The 19544-nt window shown below is 44.7% G+C and overlaps 1 protein-coding gene across 4 annotated transcripts in view; it reads right to left on the reverse strand.

Moving 5' to 3' along the window:
* Positions 1–19544, reverse strand: part of PRKCA (protein kinase C alpha) — a 490912-nt gene that overhangs the window by 145054 nt on the left and 326314 nt on the right. For all 4 annotated transcript variants that reach the window (XM_078374473.1, XM_078374476.1, XM_078374475.1 and 1 more), the window contains 2 exons: positions 15083–15194; positions 11681–11809 (listed from right to left, as the gene is read on the reverse strand). In XM_078374473.1, coding sequence (XP_078230599.1) covers positions 11681–11809; positions 15083–15194 — 241 coding nt within the window. The remainder of the gene's footprint in view (positions 1–11680; positions 11810–15082; positions 15195–19544) is intronic.

The raw sequence follows: 19544 nt of genomic DNA on the forward strand, positions 1-19544 counted from the left end.
GTTAACTTATCTCATATTTTCTCAGGCTGCCTGAATCTTTCCAATTGGATATGCCTAGAAGCTGAAATGCACACGGTCTGATGTTTCTCTGCACCATTTTGATGCCGTTAATCAGAGTGTGTATATATACATTAATTGGGAGATTCCTTCACCAAACATCTGAAAACATTTTTTTTTTTTTTTGCTAAGATATCAGAGCAGCTTATTGTTGAAAAGGACCGTAGGACATCTCCTGCCTATTCTAGCTTCCAACTGGGCCACCCCTACCTGCCGTTGAAGGTGATATGGATCAAGAGAGGAAAAAAAACTCTGCATTTATTTTAGGACATTTCCATTGGTGAACCCAACCATTCCCAAACACTTCAAGTTTTCCACCCTTTTGGTTGGGAACCAGGTATCAAAAGGAGCACTGATCTGTTATTTATTTCGTCTTCCATCCTGTTCCTTCAAGATCTCTCTTCCATTCCCCAAGCATTAGAAGAAAGTTTCAATGGAAGTGATTGAAAAGACTTCATTTGCAAGCTTCTAAGAGATTTCTCACTTGGCTAACACATTTACTTTCTAGAAGAAGACAAAGTTCCTTGCAAATAATTTCATAGCAATTAATCTTGTGCTTAAATGATAATCCTATAATTAGAAGCAATTAAAATCCTGCACAAGAATGACCTGCTCAGTCAATGTCAATGTGTCTGTATGCTAATGGGGTAATCTTGAAAGAGGCCCCAGAAATAATTTGCTTCTCCTCTTCCAGGGATGCAGGCGTTCAAAGCCTATCTTTAAGAAGGCTTGCTCCTGGCAGGAGTCACTGAAGTCAAAGAAGATGGATGACTGATGACCCTGTGAAGAATCTGGGGGCTTGGGGTATCTTAAGCAGAAGAAAGAAAAACTATGTCACCATGAGCATGGATACCAGGGTGCTTTACAACAAAGACAAATGCTGCACGAAGGAAATGACACTGGCAACTCTTTGCCCTTTGCTCCAATCTTGCTGCCTCCCACGCACATCTAGTGACTAAGCACCCAGTGTGGAAAGCTCTGTCGGAATCGTCGCACAGAGAACCACGCATGAATAACAATCTGTAGGATGGTATGCTGCAAGTCTGTACATATTTGACATTAAGCTGAGCCACAGATCAGTTAGAAAGAGGTACCACAGTCAGGATGTAAATAATGACGTGTCTCTATGAGAGGTTGCAACTTTTTTCTTAGCTGATAGATGTTTCTCTAAAGGATCCTAGAAGTCACATAGCTTGATCCAAATGTAGGGCTAAAATGGGAAGAGTCACTTTGATTTGGGGTACAGAAAAAGCCTGAGTAAATTTTTATGCTGTGTTTATTTTGTACTTCCATCACCATCATCATTGGCTCAACAGACACACAATTAGTACAAATATGAGGCACTGGGCTGGGTACGGGAGGTAAGACACTATCTCTGATCTCAAACGACTTATGATATAGTGGAAGGAGATCAACATGTAAATAAACTCAGAGGTAAAATCTCATAATACATGCTATAGAGGGCATGGAGAGAAAGTGGTCGGTTTCAAGCAGGGCATAAAATGTGAGGAGAGGCTTCCTAAGGGTAACTGGAGCTGAATGTTAAAAAATTGTTCTTGAGGGAGCAGGGAAAATGGCAGAAGCAAAGGTAAGGAGGAAGGAAATACTGGGGGCTACTGCCTGCCACACTGGGGAAGCCATGTGCGGCATGGAACACTGAGTGCAAATGGGCAGGGGGTAGTGGTAAACACTACTAAAGGTACTGGTTGCAGAACGGGTCATGTGGACATTCAGGAATGTCCCATCAAGGAAGAAAATAGAGTAGATTAGTCCACTGAAAAAATGCCAGCCATGAACCAAAAGCATATGCATTTGAATGGGGTAATATGGATAATGTACAGTCATTCTTCTGGTACAAGCACACTGCTATAAGTTTTGGTGAAGAGGCACTTTCCTGTTTTCTTGTGCCAAGAATGTGCCTGGCTGTTAAGCACCAGTGAACTCAAGGCAGGTGACTGCTAGAGATGATTTCTCTGCAGACTGTGAGGATGAGAGAGAGCAGGATGAGTCTCCAATGGGGAAGAACTGGGGCCAGTAAGAAAAAGCCAGAAGGATGCCGAGAAAGGGCTGGTCTAGTCACATGCCCACCCAACTCACACACTGTCAAAACCTGTCCTAAAGCAGCTAGTTTCCATCCTTCCGCCCATTTTAATTCATTTTCCAGCACAGAAGTCTTCAGCCAGATTTCCTGCTGCCATTTTTATTTCCAGCCATTATGGAAACCCTGGAAAATGGAGGCTCTGGGGAAGTGATGACAGACCCTCACCCACAGTGGTGCCAAAGAACAGTAATCACAGGGGCTGCGGACACAGAGTAGCCTCCACTATTAATTGCAGGATAGAAATGTGAAATTGCGAGCACTTGAAGCAACAGTGTGGGCTGTGTCTGCACTCAAGGGAAACTGCCGTGAGTCATCACAGGATCTTCCCTCAGCTAGAGCTAAAGGTCAGCTGCTTGAAACAGTGGGAAGGGCAGGTGTAGGAGCTGGATGCAGCTGGGCAGGCTGCTGGAGCTCTCCAAGCCTCAGTTTTCTCAGGTAGAAAATGATGATGATGATAACAGCATTGTTCTCAAAAGGTGGTTGTGATGAAATACTATATAGGGAAGCATCCAATCAGGGCCTGGCACCTGAAAAGTGTTCAATCAGTGTCAGTTTCTCTTCTCACAGGATCTGTGCATTAAGATATACTAGGAGCATCTCTGGTTTGCTCTTCATGTCCCCTTTCTAGGCAGCTGCTACTGCAGTGACTGGCTGGATCTCCTTAGCCTCACCATTTGCAAGAGGCCAGGCATGGAGATGAGGGTCCCCTGGCCAGATGCTGCAACCACTTCCTGAGCTAAAGGGACCCACCAGTCTTCTCTGCAAGAACACTGAACCCCCCACTCAGTCTTCCTTCTCTACCTACAAAAGAGAGGACCCATGCAAGTGCCTCTCCCCAGGGAAAATGAATGCAACAATACCTACCACTTTCAGAATCAGCTGATGTTAGGGGATTCATGAAACTTCTACAAAGCCATGGAGATAAAGTGTGCTTTGTCATGAAGAGAAGTTACCCCTCTTATTACAGAGATGGGATGATCTTGAAAGAGGCCCCAGAAATAATTTGCTTCTCCTCTTCCAGGGATGCAGGCGTTCAAAGCCTATCTTTAAGAAGGCCTACTCCTAGAGTTACCCCTTAAAGAGCTACCCCTCTTATTACGAACTTTTCTCTACCAGTATTTCTCATCTGTGTGAGCATCATAAAGCTTGTTGGGTTTTTAAGAGATGGAAGCATGCAGGAAATAGAAGCTGGTGTCTTTAAAGTAGACAGGTAAGCCCCAGAGCAGGGAGAGTGGAATCCAAGGGAGGGGAGATGCAGAATGCGAGCGGCCCACTCAGCCATTCTCCAACTCCTTGATGTTTATTTATATCATAAGTAACAGTTTTGCCAATATTGTGCCCACAGCTACTCCTTTTTTTGGAGAGGGGGTTTTGCTCTGTCACCTATGCTGGGGTGCAGTGGTGTAATCATAGCTCCCTGTAACCTTGAACTCCTGGGCTCAAGTGATCATTCTGCCTCAGCCTCCTGAGTAGCTGGGACTACAGATGCACACCACCACATCTGGCTAATTTAGTTTTTTCTTTTTGTATAGTGGGGTATTTCCATGTTGCCCAGACTGTTCTCAAACTCCCGGGCTCAAGAGATCCTCTCGCCTCAGCTTCCTGAGTAGCTGGGACTACAGGCATGAGCCACCATGCCCAGCCTATTTCTTACACATATGTACACATACCTATATATGACTCCTTTAGCTGTTTAATTCAAGTTGTTTTTCTTTTCTGCCTGAGGCTATTTGGAAAATGGGGAAAATACACAATGTCCTGGGGACATAGACCACTAGCGCAGGCAGACCCTGCCCATCCATGTGAGCGTAGAGACCCCAGAACCTGCCTGTGGCAGTCTGGCTGGCTGTGTCATGGCAAGTCCCATGCAGCCACCCCTGGTGGCTCTAAGGAAATGGTCAGTGACTCACCTGTTGAACAGGGGCCAGAGGCCAGGTGAGTGCTCTTCATGAACCAGGCTTTAGGGCCCAGCCTCACTGCAGAGCCACATGGAAACACAGGATGGAGGCAGAATAACTCTTTGGTCTGCCATCTGCAGAAGGAAAAGCATTGGTGGCCATGGACAGAGGCATGGGAGGTCACTAGAGTAGGAAGATGGAGGTAGGGAAGCTGAACTGCTGAGGTGCTCTGATCGCTGTTTCGGCGAGGGCTTCCTCCTAGCCAAGAGTGGCCTCTACAGAGTACATTCAAGTACTGGATCAACAAACAAAGCTCCAGACATAGCTATCATTGGCCAAGTTTTTGGGAGTGAAGTTGAAAGAACAGTGGAGTGAACACCTCTAACACTTTCTAGAGTCACTATGAACATTCCACCACAGGTGCTCCTGCCTGCACACACCCTTGCTTCTTGCCCCCAACCCCTGCCTGGTCCTCCAGCATTTTCAGATGCCTGTTTTTTTTTTTTTTTTGCTTTTACTGAACCATTTGAAAGTAAGTTGCACACCTCAGGAAAAATGACCCCTAAAACATTTCAGCACTCCCCTCCATAATCACATGTCCATTACCATCTGGAAATTTCACACTGGTACAAAAACATTCTCTAAAAAACAATCCAGATTCAAATGCCTCCACTGTCCCCGAAATGTTCTTTACAGCTCTTTTTGTTTTCTTGGATCCAGGATTCAATCAAGTGTCACAGACTGCATTTGGTAATCATGTCTCCTTACTCTCTTTTAATCAAGAATGGTGGGCCAGGCTCGGTGGCTCATGCCTGTCATCCCAGGGCTTTGGGAGGTTGAGGCAGGTGGATCACCTCAAGTCAGGAGTTCTAGACACGCCTGGCCAACAGGGTGGAACCTTGTCTCTACCACAAAACAAAAAGCAGCCAGGCATGGTGGTGCATCCCTATAATCCCAACTACTTGAGGGGCTGAGGCAGGAGTGAGACTCCATTTCAAAAATAAAAATAAAAAGTAAAACAAAATAATTAAGGCTACAACCATTGGGTGGGAGGTTGCAGGTCATCAAGTACAACACCCAGTTTCCTTATTAATTACAAACAACAACCATAACAACAACAACAATACCTTTGCAGTAGGGGGATCTGCTGAGAACACCAAACCAGGTGGTCAAATGCAGCATCACCAACAGTGGACACTCTGGATGCCCCTGAGGATAACCAGCTTCTTGCTAACACCCTCTCCATCCCAACCCAAAGGAGCAGATACAACTGCCGCATCACCATATACGTTTCAGATCTGGATCCAAATCCCATAACCAAGATTTATTCAACATAAATGACTTTAACTAATACCTCTTCCTTTAAATAAGCAGCTTGGTGCATCTCCGTGCTGGAAGCCCCCAACAAGTTCTTATATTCCACAGCCTGCCTGCCACTGCAAAAGGTACCTGTGCAAAGCTTTTAGGCAAGGATGGGCCACCTGCTGCATCTTCTCACCCAGCCATGACAGAAAGGGTCTCCGCTCACTGGGAATCTAAGGGTGAAGTCTAGAGCTCAGATTAGGAGACTGATGCTCTCTCTGTTCTTGTTGAAAACATAGCCACGTGGAACTTAAAATCTTCCTGTTTTGAAAAGAAATATTTAACTCAGAGCCTGTGTGCATGGCTCTTAAGGATAGCGCAACTGGTAAACTGATGATTGCAACCCTAATACTTTGAAAATGGAACAAAACTAACTTCCCTCCAACTCTCTCCAACTCTCACTTGAAATTCCTGACATCCTGGATGGTGCTGAGCTTCCTGAACACATTCTGCATCTTTGCCTGGAATGTCCTTTCCTTCCTTCCCTGTCCTCCTGGCTCCACTGCCACTTCCGACACGAAGTTGTCACCTGCAGCCTCCCCAGGGCCACGGAGGCTACCCTTCCCCCAAACTCCCACTGCACTTCAAAAAACCTGGTATGCCGCCCGGAAACTCTTTTTCATGCTTTAACACCCCCCACCCTCCAAAGACCACACAGTTCGTGATGAGGTCCAGGTCTTAATCAACTTAGCATCCCTGGGGCCAGGAAGAGAGCAGGACACGAGCTCAATAATGTATGATCAATGGGGGAAGCAAAAAACGACCAATTATCATACAAAGCTGAGGCTTGTTTCCTCTATGCCGTAGCAAATATACCATGATAAGCTGGAAGAACACACAGAGGGAATATTATTGTTCTAACCACAAGAACATGAGAGTGAGTCTCCGTATCTGCAGTGGTGAGACAGGTATCAAATCGCGTAAGGTCCTAGACGGTAGGTAGGAGTCTCTTTGCAGTAAGAGCTGAGAGGAAGTCTTCCCCTCCCCGACCAGAACTCAGTTAAACTCAATCTCCACACCAAGTTAACAACCTCAAATCGTGGAGAAAATTAGACACTTCTTCAGAATAATCTATTTGTGGGAGGAATACACTCCTGAAACAGTTGTAAAGTACCCGATATTTTTCCCACTTACTTACAAGTTTAATTTGAAAATTGGTTCCCATGAGGGATTTCCTTTTTTTACTCCTATAAACCAAATTTACAAAACACACAACAGTGTAGAAAACCTATTACAATCTCCTATCAGAAGGAAAAAAATGACACCATTCTGATAACATCAGCACCACTGCCCAAAGGCAAAAAATAAAAATACACCACAAAAGCAGAGCACTTTCCCATAAATACCCGACCAAGCTAGAAAGAAAACTCATCTGATTGCAAAGGGGGGTTTCCATCCCAAAGCAGAGCTCCTGTTTCGATGTTACTTTGGGAATTATTTTCAATCTGAGCGATTCTACACAGGTAAGACACCGTTTGAACTAACCTAGCAATTAACACAGCTGCTCAGGGTTTAGGTTGAAATGCATTCTCCAAGAAATTTCTCACATTTGGACCATAAACCCTGCTTGTGATGCCTTTTGGTTTATATTTGTGCTCTCATTAAAGCCAGGCTAATTCCCACAGCCCTCTGACTTTCTCAGTCAGAGCTCTCTTCCCTCTCTGCCTCTCAAATATCTACAGTATTCAGTTGGCTGCTTTTCCACAGGGTCCTTCCCTCCCTATCCCCTTCCCACCCTTGGCACCTCCCAAGGGTGTGCTATTTTGTCACCACATACTTGGCACTTAATTATACTTGGACGTGGGTTGTTCTTTATTCTCTTCATATGTTACTCTTTTCTTCCCTGGTTTTAAGTCCCACATTTGGATTTTCCATGACCTCAAGGAACCCTGTGGGGTGCTGACTGTGGGTTCAGCAAATATTTATGGATTTATTGTTTGTTCAAAAGGAGACTCCAATTAACAAGAGAGACTTGGAACATTCATAGCCTGTGCACTAAAAGCAAGGGTGTGGAAGCCTGGCCTGGGCCACAGTCCCAGCCCCATCACTTTCCACCCTGTAACTTGGAGCGATTTCCTTCCTTAATCTCAGCTCCTTTGCTCATCTCAAAAAGGAAGATAATAATAGTATGTACTTCATGGGATTGTTTGGGGAGTCAAGGAAGCAATGAATATAATGCTGAGCACAAAGGTCCCGTCCTATGAACAATAAGTACACGGTAAGCACTCAATAGACAGTAGCAATTGGTATGAAGACATTTCTCAAGACAAACTCATGCCTGAACTATTTGGCTGAGAAAAGGTGCAGGCAGGTAATGGGGGTGGGGATGCCACCCATCACTGACGAGTGCTGCCCCAAGGGGGCCTTGCTTGGCACCACAGCTGGGACTACCTGCACATGTCACCATGCCCAGATAATTTTGTGTATGTTTAGTAGAGATGGGGTTTTACCATGTTGCCTAGGCTGGTCTCAAACTCCTGACCTCAAGTGATCTGCCCACCACAACCTCCCAAAGTGCTGGGATTACAGGTATTAGCCCTGCGCCCGGATGTAAGTACCTACAGTTCATAAATTTATCAGGTACTATAGTTATACAAGGACATTACATCGGGGGTTGCTGGGTGAGGGGTGTGCAAGAACTCTGTACTACATGTGCAGCTTTTCCGAAAATCTTAAATTACTTTAAGAATTTTAAAGATATAATTACTAATTAGTTATTTCCTTGAGCCTGACTTTCTATAATTAAGTCTGGATTCCCTTCACACACACAACTGTACTTTAAAAATAGGTTTCAATTCATATGGATACTGTCATTAAAATATCTTCTCTCTGCGTCTGCCATTTAAATATTTAGCCATCCAATTTACCATCTGTGTGACTCTGGGTGAGTCACTTCATTTCATTGTATCTCCATTTCTTCCTCTATAAAGTAAGGATAATAAAGTCAACTTCTTCACATATTTGAATAAAAGTTAGTATGTAACTTTAACTTTTATTTGGATAAACGCTAGTACTTAGAAACTGGTCCTGTGGAGGAAGACCCTTAACAGCTGTGAGCTGCTGCTATTATTTGCTGTGGTTCTGAATTTGTATCTTAAGACTGGATCCCCAATGTGATAGGAATAAGAGGCAGAGCCTTTGGGGAAGTCATCCTTTTGGGAGGCAGGGGAATCTCTTGAACCCAGAAGGTGGAGGTTGCTGTGAGCCAAGATCGTGTCACTGAACTCCAGCCTGGGTGACAGAGTGAGATGCTGTCTAAAAAAAAAAAGAGAGATGACAGGAAGCATGTTTGCTCCTAGCACCATGTGGGAACACAGCCTGCCTTCCTTCTGCCATGTGAGGACACAGTAAGAAATGCCATCTATGAAGCAGAGACAGAGCCTTCACCAGACAATGAGTCTGCTGGGGCCTCGATCTTGAACTTCCCAGAATCCAGAATTGTGATACATAAATTCCTATTATGTATAAGTTACCCAGTCTAAGGTATTTTGTGACAGCAGCCTGAATGGAATAACACATAATTATTATTATTACCATTGCTGAATTCACATTCCTAGAGTGGAGCTGTAGCTCCACAAAAATTTTTAAACTAATTCTCAAGGGACTTGGCCTGGATAGGTGCCATAAGTAATACTGGCTGGCTTTCATATGTCGATGTCCAACTCAGGGAAATGTATTGCTCCTTAAGCTGATTCTACAATTGTGAGTCAAGTGCAACTCTTGGCCATGGTAGAGGAATTAGCCTGATGTAAGCTCTAGCACAATGAGGACTGACCTTTCTCTTCCACCTGCGCACCTGTGCCACCTCAGCCAGGGCATCTGTGCCTCTCTGTGCAGTTTTAGATCTGCAAGCCTCTTATAAGAGAGACTGAAAGGTTCAGGCAGTGCCTTATGGTTGCTGCTTTTATTACAGAGGAAGGCATGCAGCATGTCCGGCATGCACAGTGTGTGTTTTGCTTTATCTAGAAACACAAAGAATGCCAGCTAAACATTTCAATGCTCCGTCCAGGTGTTCTTGCCTTACAGCGAGCCACAAGGTAACCACATGGAAACCCATAATTAAACTCTGAATATTCACCTGTGATGTCTACTCTATTGCCAACAGCAGTAGCTTAGGAAATAAAGGAAAAGGTAAGAAAAGCATAGAAATGTTTAGCCCATAGACATTCTACTTTATGCTCCTTGATCCCTCACCACCTAAGGAGACTAGGTTTGTTTGTTGTTGTTGTTGTTGTTGTTGTTTTGAGATGGAGTCTCACTCAGCTGCCCAGGCTGAAGTGCAGTGGTGCAATCTCGGCTTACTGCAACCCCGTCCCCTGTGTTCAAGTGACTCTCCTGCCTCAGCCTCCTGAATAGCTGGGACTGAAAGTGCACGCCACCACGCCCAGCTAGTTTTTATATTTTCAATAGAGACAGGGTTTCACCATGTTGGCTAGGATGGTCTCGATTTCCTGACCTTGTGATCCGCCTGCCTCGGCCTCCCAAAGTTCTGGGCTTGCAGGTGTGAGCCACCGTGCCTGGCCGGAGACTAGGTTTTATGGTAATTTCTCCCTCGACTGCATCATACTCCCCCATACACAGTTTTGACAATGTGGAAGCCTTAGTAGAAAAGAGAAACAAGAGCAAGGCTGCGATGTCACAGAGGGGTCTCATGGCCCTCAAGGAACAGCATCTTCCTCTGGGCAGAGAGCATCGGTGTCCCGTCAGAGGGCTCCTGGATGTCAGTGGAGACAAAGGCAGAGCGGATTCCAAGGACAACATCAGCCCATTACAAAGCAATATAAACGCAGGTGAGAGCCACAGCCCCAAATGAAAAATGGCGCAACAGAGATAGTCTTGAGGAAATAAAAGAATTTCTCCAAAGCTACAAAAAGTCAGAAGGGACTCTGTGTCTATGATAGGGATTTCACTCCCAATTCCATTTTGACCATCAGCCACAGGTGGTTTCAAGGTTATCCAAAGGGAAACTGTTACCCTCTCCTAGCGATACCTTGGAATCCTTTGGTGTTCTCTGAGCTCTAACCCGAGGGGACAGTCCTGGTTAGAACATTTGCTTATTTTTCAAAGGAAAAATGTGAGGATGTTTCCAAAAATAAGTCTTTCTTTGGAACCCACTGCCTTCCTCTTTGTTTCTTAAACAGATCCTCCAAGCCCTTCTTCTATGATATTTTCTGTCATCTACAAACAGAATAGATTATGTTCATGATAGCTTCAAATTCCTAGATACAAATGGAAGATACCTTTGCTGATCAAATGAAAATGAATGCCCTTGTCAACAAGAGTAATAGATATACTTGGTCCCTCAGGGGCCCCCAGGTACAGGGAACTAGGCGGATGCCTGTGAGTTGAACCATACGCTAACATAGAGGGGGTCATGGTACAGAGAATGCAAGTCATCTTGAGGACATGGAATGCATCCTAGGCCAATAAGACTCCAGGATAACTTGACTGACTGTGCCGATTAACCGAAAGTGGATTTGGTGGGAAAACCAAAGGAAAAGCCGCGCTGTGGCAGAGCCCACCCAGAAACCAACCAGAGGAGGGAGTCACCAGGCATGTGGATAGGGAATTTCCGTCCCGTACTAGGCTGTCTGTAGGAGGTGTGGTAATTACAAGCACAGTAACTGGAGTCCAATGCCTCAGTTCCTATTCCAGCTCCTCACTAACTCTAACACTAGGAGTTACTGGTCTCTCTGTGCCTCAGTTGACCTTTCTGGAAGATGAGCCTAATGCCCCGCTAGGTGTCAGGTCTAAACTATTAATCGATGTTAAGTTCCTAGCACCATACCTAACATAGAGGAAGCAAAAGCACTCATCGGCTGTTGCTGTTGCTGAGGTGGATTTATCGGGCCATCACAGGCCAATGCTACCGAACACCTGGATCATCCATCCATCTGCCTCCCCTTGCCCTAGTTCCATCCCCTCCAACGGCATTTTGATTAATTGGCTCCCCTGACCTGCTGTTGCTGGGAGGAAAGTACACAGGCCATGCTGTCAGAACAGTCCAATCCACACAGGGGTTGTGACTTTGTGTGACATTGAGTATTTGGGGATTCAGGTGTGCAGACCCATCTCCTGGGAGGTGTATTGAGGTGAGGGTTTGGAGGGCTGCAGGGCTCCCAGACAGTGATGGTTCCACCAGGCCAACTGCCTCTCCAGAGGCCCCAGGGCATCCAGCCCAGCCCCCACCCTGCCTTAATATCAGTGTGACCTTCATCCAAATGCCTGTCCACAGTGCTGCTCCCGGATGAGCAAGCCTCACCTGTGACATGGAGCTTTTCATCCGCAACCTCAGCCTTTAGGTAAATCCGCCCCCTCTTCTCCGTGTGATCCATTCCGCAGAGGCTGGGGACATTGATGACACACTGCTTGTGAACGTTCATGTCGCAGGCTGTGTGAATCAAGAAAGCAGAGGGTAAGCTGGGCATATGGGCTCCAACCACCACTCCTCAGTGTTTTTGTGCATGAGCAGAAGTGAAAACGAGTTACCCTCAACTTGATACTTTGCTATCATGTTTTCGGTGACATAAAGAACTGTTAGCAGATGTCCTATACAGCACAGACTTCATGTAAGTGACAATATCCTTAAAATACCCATACCACATTTGTTCAGTCTTCACTGAAGCAAAATATCCCGGCTTGGCCTTCTGTGATTGTTTCAAATATTTAACAGTATACAAAATTCACACAGGTGAATGTGTACAAAGCTCAGCTTAGTTAATATTTTATATACACAGTCAAAATGATATAAAAATTTTAAACATAGGATTTTTTTTTTTCTTGAGACAGGGTCTCCTTTTGTCACTCTGGTGTAACATAATCCTAGCTCACTGCAGCCTTGAACTCCTGGGCTCAAGCAGTCCTCCCACCTGAGCCTCCCAAAGCACTGGGACTACAGATATGAGCCACTGCACCCAATTTCAACATAGGATGCTTTTTGCTAGTGAATTCTTTATGCCTTTCTGGGCTTACCACTGAGAAAGAGTGAAAATCTGAGGACTGAATACAGAAAATTCATTAAATTTTCCTTTCCTCAGCTGACCTTGTATTTTCAACAAGTTTTAAGTACATTCCCTGTGCTTCCCCCTCCCAAGGACCTTGTATTTGATATTTTAAACCTGTCTTCAAATATTTAAATATTATTCCAAGTAAAACAAATACATGCCTAGTGTGATAAGCCATTCCTTACAGCTGACATTATGTGGGTGAGACAGGGGGAGGATAAAAAAAGATCAGTATTATTGCAACAAACCAAAGAAGCCCTGAAAAGAACCCTGTGCACCGGAAACAAACAGAAGACTTGGTGTAGGTGTTCCAGCTCTATCGTCCTGGTACCTTTAGACATCCAGAAGGAGGGATGGCCAGTGGAATCATCACAATTCCTGGCCAGGAAGCGAATAAGATTATTCCGCATTCATCAGGGTGGGGCTTTCTGATCCACTTCATTTTGAGTGTTTAACCCGACAAAGTAAATTGCACAAAGCATAATGAATAATGTATATTGCTCCGATTAAACACTGACAGCTGAATAATGGACATACTGAAGAAAGGACAATTAGCTAATTCACAAATGTGGATTATATTAGGCTTCTATTTCCAAGGCTAACTGTTCAAAATTGTGCACCTCGAATTTAGCCAACATAAAGGCTCTTGAAAAGCTGTGTTGTGAATATCACTTGCCTTAACCAAGTCATACCTTTAAGTGTCTGGGTAAAATTTGCAATTTGAAGGACGGGAATGCTGGAGCTTCTGGAAAGCACACGGGAAACAGGGAGGATGGGGGAGGTAAAAGTGCACCCAGCCGTGTTCCAGTCTCGGCTGTCTATCTTGGGAAGCTCATTTGCTCTAATTTCATTTCCAAATCTACAAAATGAGAGGTCGGCCCACCCAGGTCATTAATGCTGACTCCCTGCCAGGCCCTGCCCCATCCCAAGAGGAACTCCATCTAGGACTGCAATCATACAACGTGGAAGGGCACAGAAAGAGGCTTTCTCGCTACAGAAGTTAAGGACAGTAGGGGTTGCAGTTCTGGAGCTCATCTGCTTGTTTTCCTCCTCTCTCCAGGGAGGAGCACAGGCGGCAGCCACAGAAGCCTTGAGGCTCCCAAGAAAAAGAGTTTAAAACAAAACAAAACAAAAAAGCATTGGTCTGGGTCAGCGGTTTTCAAAATTTTTTAGTAATGGAAACCATTCTGCAAACAAAATCTAAGCAGAATCTAATTTTGTAAACCAGATGAGTGTTATTTTATTAGCATAAACTCAGCTAACGAACACAAATTTGTGCCAGTTATGTTTTATAAAGACATTCAAGGATCGCCAAGAAAGCCCTCTGATACAAACACAACTTTGAGACCAGTTGTTAGGGATGCAAGTTGATGTCTCAGACCAGTCTCCACATCTCATTAATTTTTGCATGTTGTTGAAGTGGCACAGCATCCAAAAATCCTGATTCATACAAAAAACTATGTACAAACAGGAATAGGGTTTAACAACATGCTTGCCGATCCCAGCCGGCTCTTCAGTGAAGTGGATGCTGTAGGAGAAACCTGACTGCAAGTTCTGTCCCAGGAGTGAAGGCTGAGAACGTAACACATTCAAGTATTTATTTTGTTCCCAGTTTTAAAGTAGTGAAGATATATTTACAAAGGCATGTAAGTTGTAAGTCCTTGCGGAATCCCTGAAAACCATGCCTTTGGAATCCTAGGGTTTCCTGAAGCAAGCAAACATTGCATTTGGTTGTTATGCTGTACAACTCTGTAAGGTAAAGAATCTCTGTGTCCTGAGAAACTCTCCATCTACTCTATAATGCCCATTTATGTTCTTTTTTTAAAATAGTTTGCTCCATGTAAAATACAAATATCACCTTCTGGCTGTCATAATAGTCACTAGCAAATGGCAATAGGCTGAAATTTCCATAATGCTTCCTGCTCTGTTAGAAAAACAGGCTGGGCACTTAACTTTCCCCTTCCTAAAAGTATCGACTTGTATTTAAACAAACATAGCCTGAGGAATCTCATACTTTAAGAATGATCAAAGCAAAGAGTTGCTTTTCTTTCCTCCTGGTAGTTGATGGAGATACACACAGAACAAACAATAACAGAAAAGGGCTGGTGTCTTGCTTGTCAATGGTCCTATGTCTTGAGCTGGGCTGATATACATTTGATATGTCCATAAACACGCAGGGTGAAGTTTAAAATAAGATGCTATCCTGGTTTTTATGTTCATTTTGGTTGCAGTTTTAAGGAAAGCCTACTGGATTTTTCCTCAGTCCACCCACTAATTAAAGACACAGGAAGATAATGACTACTGTTGCTCGGCTTATTTTGAAGCCTAACCAAATGTGGAATCTGGAGGTGGGACTCTTCTTTGGGGTTTGACTAGGCTACATTTTATAGTGATTGAAAATTTCTGCCACTAAAATAATAATAATAAAAAGGGGACAGCAAGAGTGCTTTTTTGGGGTTCATACTGAGGCAGTCAAGTAGTTTAATAAATTGGAACTTCGACAGTGAAAGATTCTACACTTTGTCAGTCTGGTGTATATCTGAACTAATTCTCTCTGTTGAAGAGCTGGTGTTGAAAAGTTACTGAGGCTTCCTTGTTCAGCAAACCCTGAGCATGAGCTACAGAGCCTCGCTATGAACTGGGAAAGAAAACTTACTTACTGTCACATTTCATCCCTTGATGGATAAGTCCATATAGCAGTGACCCACAGTGATCGCAGAAGGTGGGGCTTCCATAAGTGTGGATTTTGAACTTGTGCTTGCTCCTGGGGTCCTGGGGGGGAGAAGAAGCACAGTGCTCATTCCAGTCATGAAAGGACCGTGTTTTTAGATTAAGACAAGCTCAGGTCCCACCACTCCCCAGCCCCACGTCAAGGTTTGATAACACCAGACTGCATCATTCTCTGGAGTCACACAATAGGTGGTGGTGACTTTGCCGCATGTTTTTGTTTTTTGGGTTTTTTGAGGTGAGTCTTGCTCTGTTGCCCAGGCTGGAGTGCAGTGGCATGATCTCAGCTCATTGCAACCTCTGCCTCCCGGGTTCAAGTGATTCTCCTGATTCAGCCTCCTGAGTAGCTGGGATTACAGGCACTGCCACCAAGCTCGGCTAATTTGTGTATTTTTAGTAGAGATGGTGTTTCACCATGTCGAGCAGGTTAGACTCAAACTGCTGACCTCAGGTGATCCACTGGCCTCAGCTTCCCAAAATGCTGGAATGACAGGTGTGAGCCACAGCACCTAGCCCATATCATGTTTTAATATAACAAATACTTATGTTTCCTCTCCTTATGTGGTGAAATTTGCACAGACCGCGGTTTCCACCAAAGCTATTACTTCTGGAGCTATAGTCATCAAAGCCCCTGGGGGGAAGCACAGTATTTTAAACAGCTTGGCATCCCTGTCTCCCCAGTGCCTAACACAGGCACCAGTAGACAAAATTGGTGTGGTTGTGAAGCTGAACAGAACAACCCTAAATGGATCATTCAGGAGATCTCCTCTCAGACAGGGTAGCCAGAAATACAATACACTGTGAACCCGGGTCTACATCCAAATGGACAGGTACATTTTCCTGCTTCTGTACCATCTCCAAAGTATTTTATGCTTTTGTACAGGGAAACTCAGCATGGTCAAATGAAAACTGCAAAGGCACTGACATTACACCTCCCCATAGCCCACTGCAATTTCATTTCCTTCTCTAGCATACCACCCAGAGCACGGAAGGTGCGACTAGACATCTTTTTTTTCTTTAGATTTTAAGCTTTTGTTCCTTAATTCACAGACAGATTATGGATAGGGAAGCAAAATCATATACAGAAGACCATTGTGGTTAAAGAGCGTAGACTCTGGAGTCACAGCCAGAGTTCAGGTTCCAGCTCTGCTACTTCCCAGAGGCATGGCCTTGGACGAATGATTTATCTTTTCCGCCTCATCTGTAAGCTGAGACATTGACAGCATCTGTCTTGTGTGGTTATTATAAATAAGGACAAAATGAATCGGTCTCTGTAAAATGCTTAGAGGAGTGCCTATCACAGGGTAGGTAGGTACGCAGGTAGTGCAGAAAAGTGCCTCTGCTTCTGGGGCTTCTGTTTGTTTATTATTTGAGATGGAGTCTTGCTCTGTCACCCAAGCTGGAGTGTAATGGCGTGATCTCGGCTCACTGTAACTCCCACCTCCCGGATTCAAGCCGTTCTCCTGCCTCAATCTCCCGAGTAGCTGGGATTATAGGCGCCTGCTACCACTCCTGGCTAATTTTTTTTTGTATTTTTAGTAGAGACGAGGTTTCACCATGTTACTCAGGCTGGTCTTGAACTCCTGACCTCAGGTCATTTGCCTGCCTTGGCCTCCCAAAGTGCTGAGATTACAGGTGTGAGCCACCACACCTGCCCTCCTCTGTTTATTAATTGATAAAAGTAGGCCAGGTTCGGTGGCTCATGCCTGTAATCTCCGCACTTTGGCAGGCCGAGAGAGTGAGATGCTATCTCAAAATAAATAAACAAAGGCCCCAGAAGCAGAGGCGCTTGTCTGCACTGTCTGAATGGTGCCTGCCTACCCTGTGATACGGCACTCTTCTAAGCACTTTACAAGTTTTTCCTCTTGAATTACTCTTTGTGGCCTGAGCAGCTATAAAGGCAGGGTATCCATCCACTGATTGAAGCAAGACCTTAGAAGGGGTCTAGGGAAGGGCAGGAGATCTGGAGGTCTACTGCAGACACGCTACACTTGAACTATCCTTTCACCCAGGCTTTTCAAATGCAAAGCGGCACGAAGTACAATATTCTTGGCTGCTGACTTTCTGAGGGCCTCCGTGGTGGTGATTTAGGGGAATTCCAAAGGTCATTCTAACTATAAGATAATTCACATGTTGGTTGACTATGGAACCTAAAGCCTACGCCACATATATGTCAAAGACTTGTTATAACTACTCTTTAAAGACATAGATTTGAGAATCTGAAATATTTCAATCATAGAAGTATAAAGAATAGTAAACCACTCGTGTATGCAGCACCCAGTGTTTATACAAGTGAGGATTCCCCCTACTTTTCACTGCGTAATTATCCTTGTTTTAAAAGATGTTAATGACCTTCCCCAAATCATATGACTAATGGACATCAGATGTCAGATTTTTTTATATGAAACGCTTCACCCATTTGCACACCACCCTTGCACGGGAACAACGCAAATCTCTGTATCTCTCCAAGCTTTATGTTTGTTTGTGCTGCTTAAGAGAGCACAGACCTACAATGTGACCAACACTGGATTCCCATCCCAAGAGCTTTTGGAAATCTACCCAGAATAAGGATCTGGCTCTTAACATCTTTACAACAAATATTTACATTTGCAACACAATTTCTTTTTTTGAAAACAAGCCCACCACCTGTTTTTGTAAATAAAATTTTATTGAAACACAGGCATGTTCCTTTCTTTACATATTTTCTTTGGCTACAATGGCAGAGTTGAGTAATTGTGACAGAGACTGTGTGGGCTACAAAATCTAAAATATTTACTATCTGGCCCTTTTAGGAAAAGTTTGCCAAGCCTTGCTTTAGGACAGAAGTTTTCAAAGTGTGGTTCCTCTGCACAGCATCACATCACCAGGAACTTGTTAGAAAGGCACAGTATTGGCCTTGGCAAGGGCTCATGCCTGTAATCCCAGCACTTTGGGAGGCCAAGGTGGGCAGACCACAAGATCAGGAGATTGAGACCATCCTGGCCAACACAATGAAACCCCTGCATGGTGGCAGGCACCTGTAATCCCAGCTACTCGGGAGGCTGAGGAAGAAGAATCACTTGAACCTGGGAAGTGGAGGTTACAGTGAGCCAAGGTCGTGCCATGTACTCCAGCCTAGGCAACAGAGTGAGACTCTGTCCCCCTCCCACCAAAACAAAATCCAGCCTAGGCAACAGAGACTCTGTCCCCTGCCAACAACGACAAAAAATCCAGCCTAGGCAACAGAGTGAGTCTCTGTTCCCCCACCCACCCCGCAAAAACAAGGCATAGTATTTAGTCCTTTCCCAGACCAACCGAATCAGAAACTCCAGGGGTGGGGCCTCACAGCCTGCACTGGAGCAGATCCTGCCAGCGATCCTCGATCCTCCTGTTGGAGGACACACTAAAGGCTGGGAAACTACTACTTCACAAGGTCGTTCAACAAATATTTAGGAAATGTGTCACAGGTGCTAGGTCAGTACCTAGCACCTCTGTGTGAGGATGATTAATGATATTATTGAGGCAGTTCAGTAGTTTGCCTCCCAAATGTCTCTCTCAGGGTGTGAACAATCACCATCTTCCTTGACAGCTTATTTCTTCTAGAAAGCAGTAGTTGTGTTTATGGTCTGAAGAATGTATGCCCTTAGACTTCCACCTTTAGGGAAGCCCACCAACTTTCCCAGGATCCCAGGACATCAGGCAGAACATTTAGGGAGCAGGCTCGTGCCAGCTCCAATTAAAAGTACCTGTGTTGACAAGAAAGGTTGTGTCCTACATTGTGGAGGGCACAGAAGATGCCAGGGGAAAATGAAACAACCTGTTTTCCCTGCAGAAATGAGGCATTAACAAATGGCACTAAATAAATAAAAAATGGCAGATCACACACAGCCCTCTGGAGCCAGGCGGCCCCAGGGTGCATGTCGTACCAGTTGGTTGTCACATAGATCTCCACTGATGTGGCACACAGGGAACTCACTTTTCAGGAAAACTTAAGGCTTACTCATGCAACAGCCGTATGGCGCCTTCCGGCTCTCACCCTTTGGAGGTGTAGGAAAAGAGGAAACCATTGCTTCCACCTCCTGCCTAACTCTGGAGAACCAGCAAGTCTTGGAGTTGTCACACCCCAAAATTACGAGGGGCCAAAGATCCTGCCTATGAATTACAACAGTAACAGTAGTAATAATATCAGCAGCTGTTTGTTGATGAGCAAGTGTGCACAGGCGCTTTACCATAACTGAGATCTTTGTTTAGAAAGAGTCTCTTATGAGAAGAGCACTTAGCAGGATTGTGGAGACCTGTGTTCTGACCCCAGTCCCGGCACAAACTCTTACCTTGGAAAAGTCACATCATTTATTTATAAAGCAGAAATAAAATCAATATGCCTGTGTCATGGGCAAGGGGTGACACCCAACTTAG

This window comes from Callithrix jacchus, chromosome 5 (genome assembly GCF_049354715.1).
Source record: "Callithrix jacchus isolate 240 chromosome 5, calJac240_pri, whole genome shotgun sequence".
NCBI lineage: Eukaryota > Metazoa > Chordata > Mammalia > Primates > Cebidae > Callithrix > Callithrix jacchus.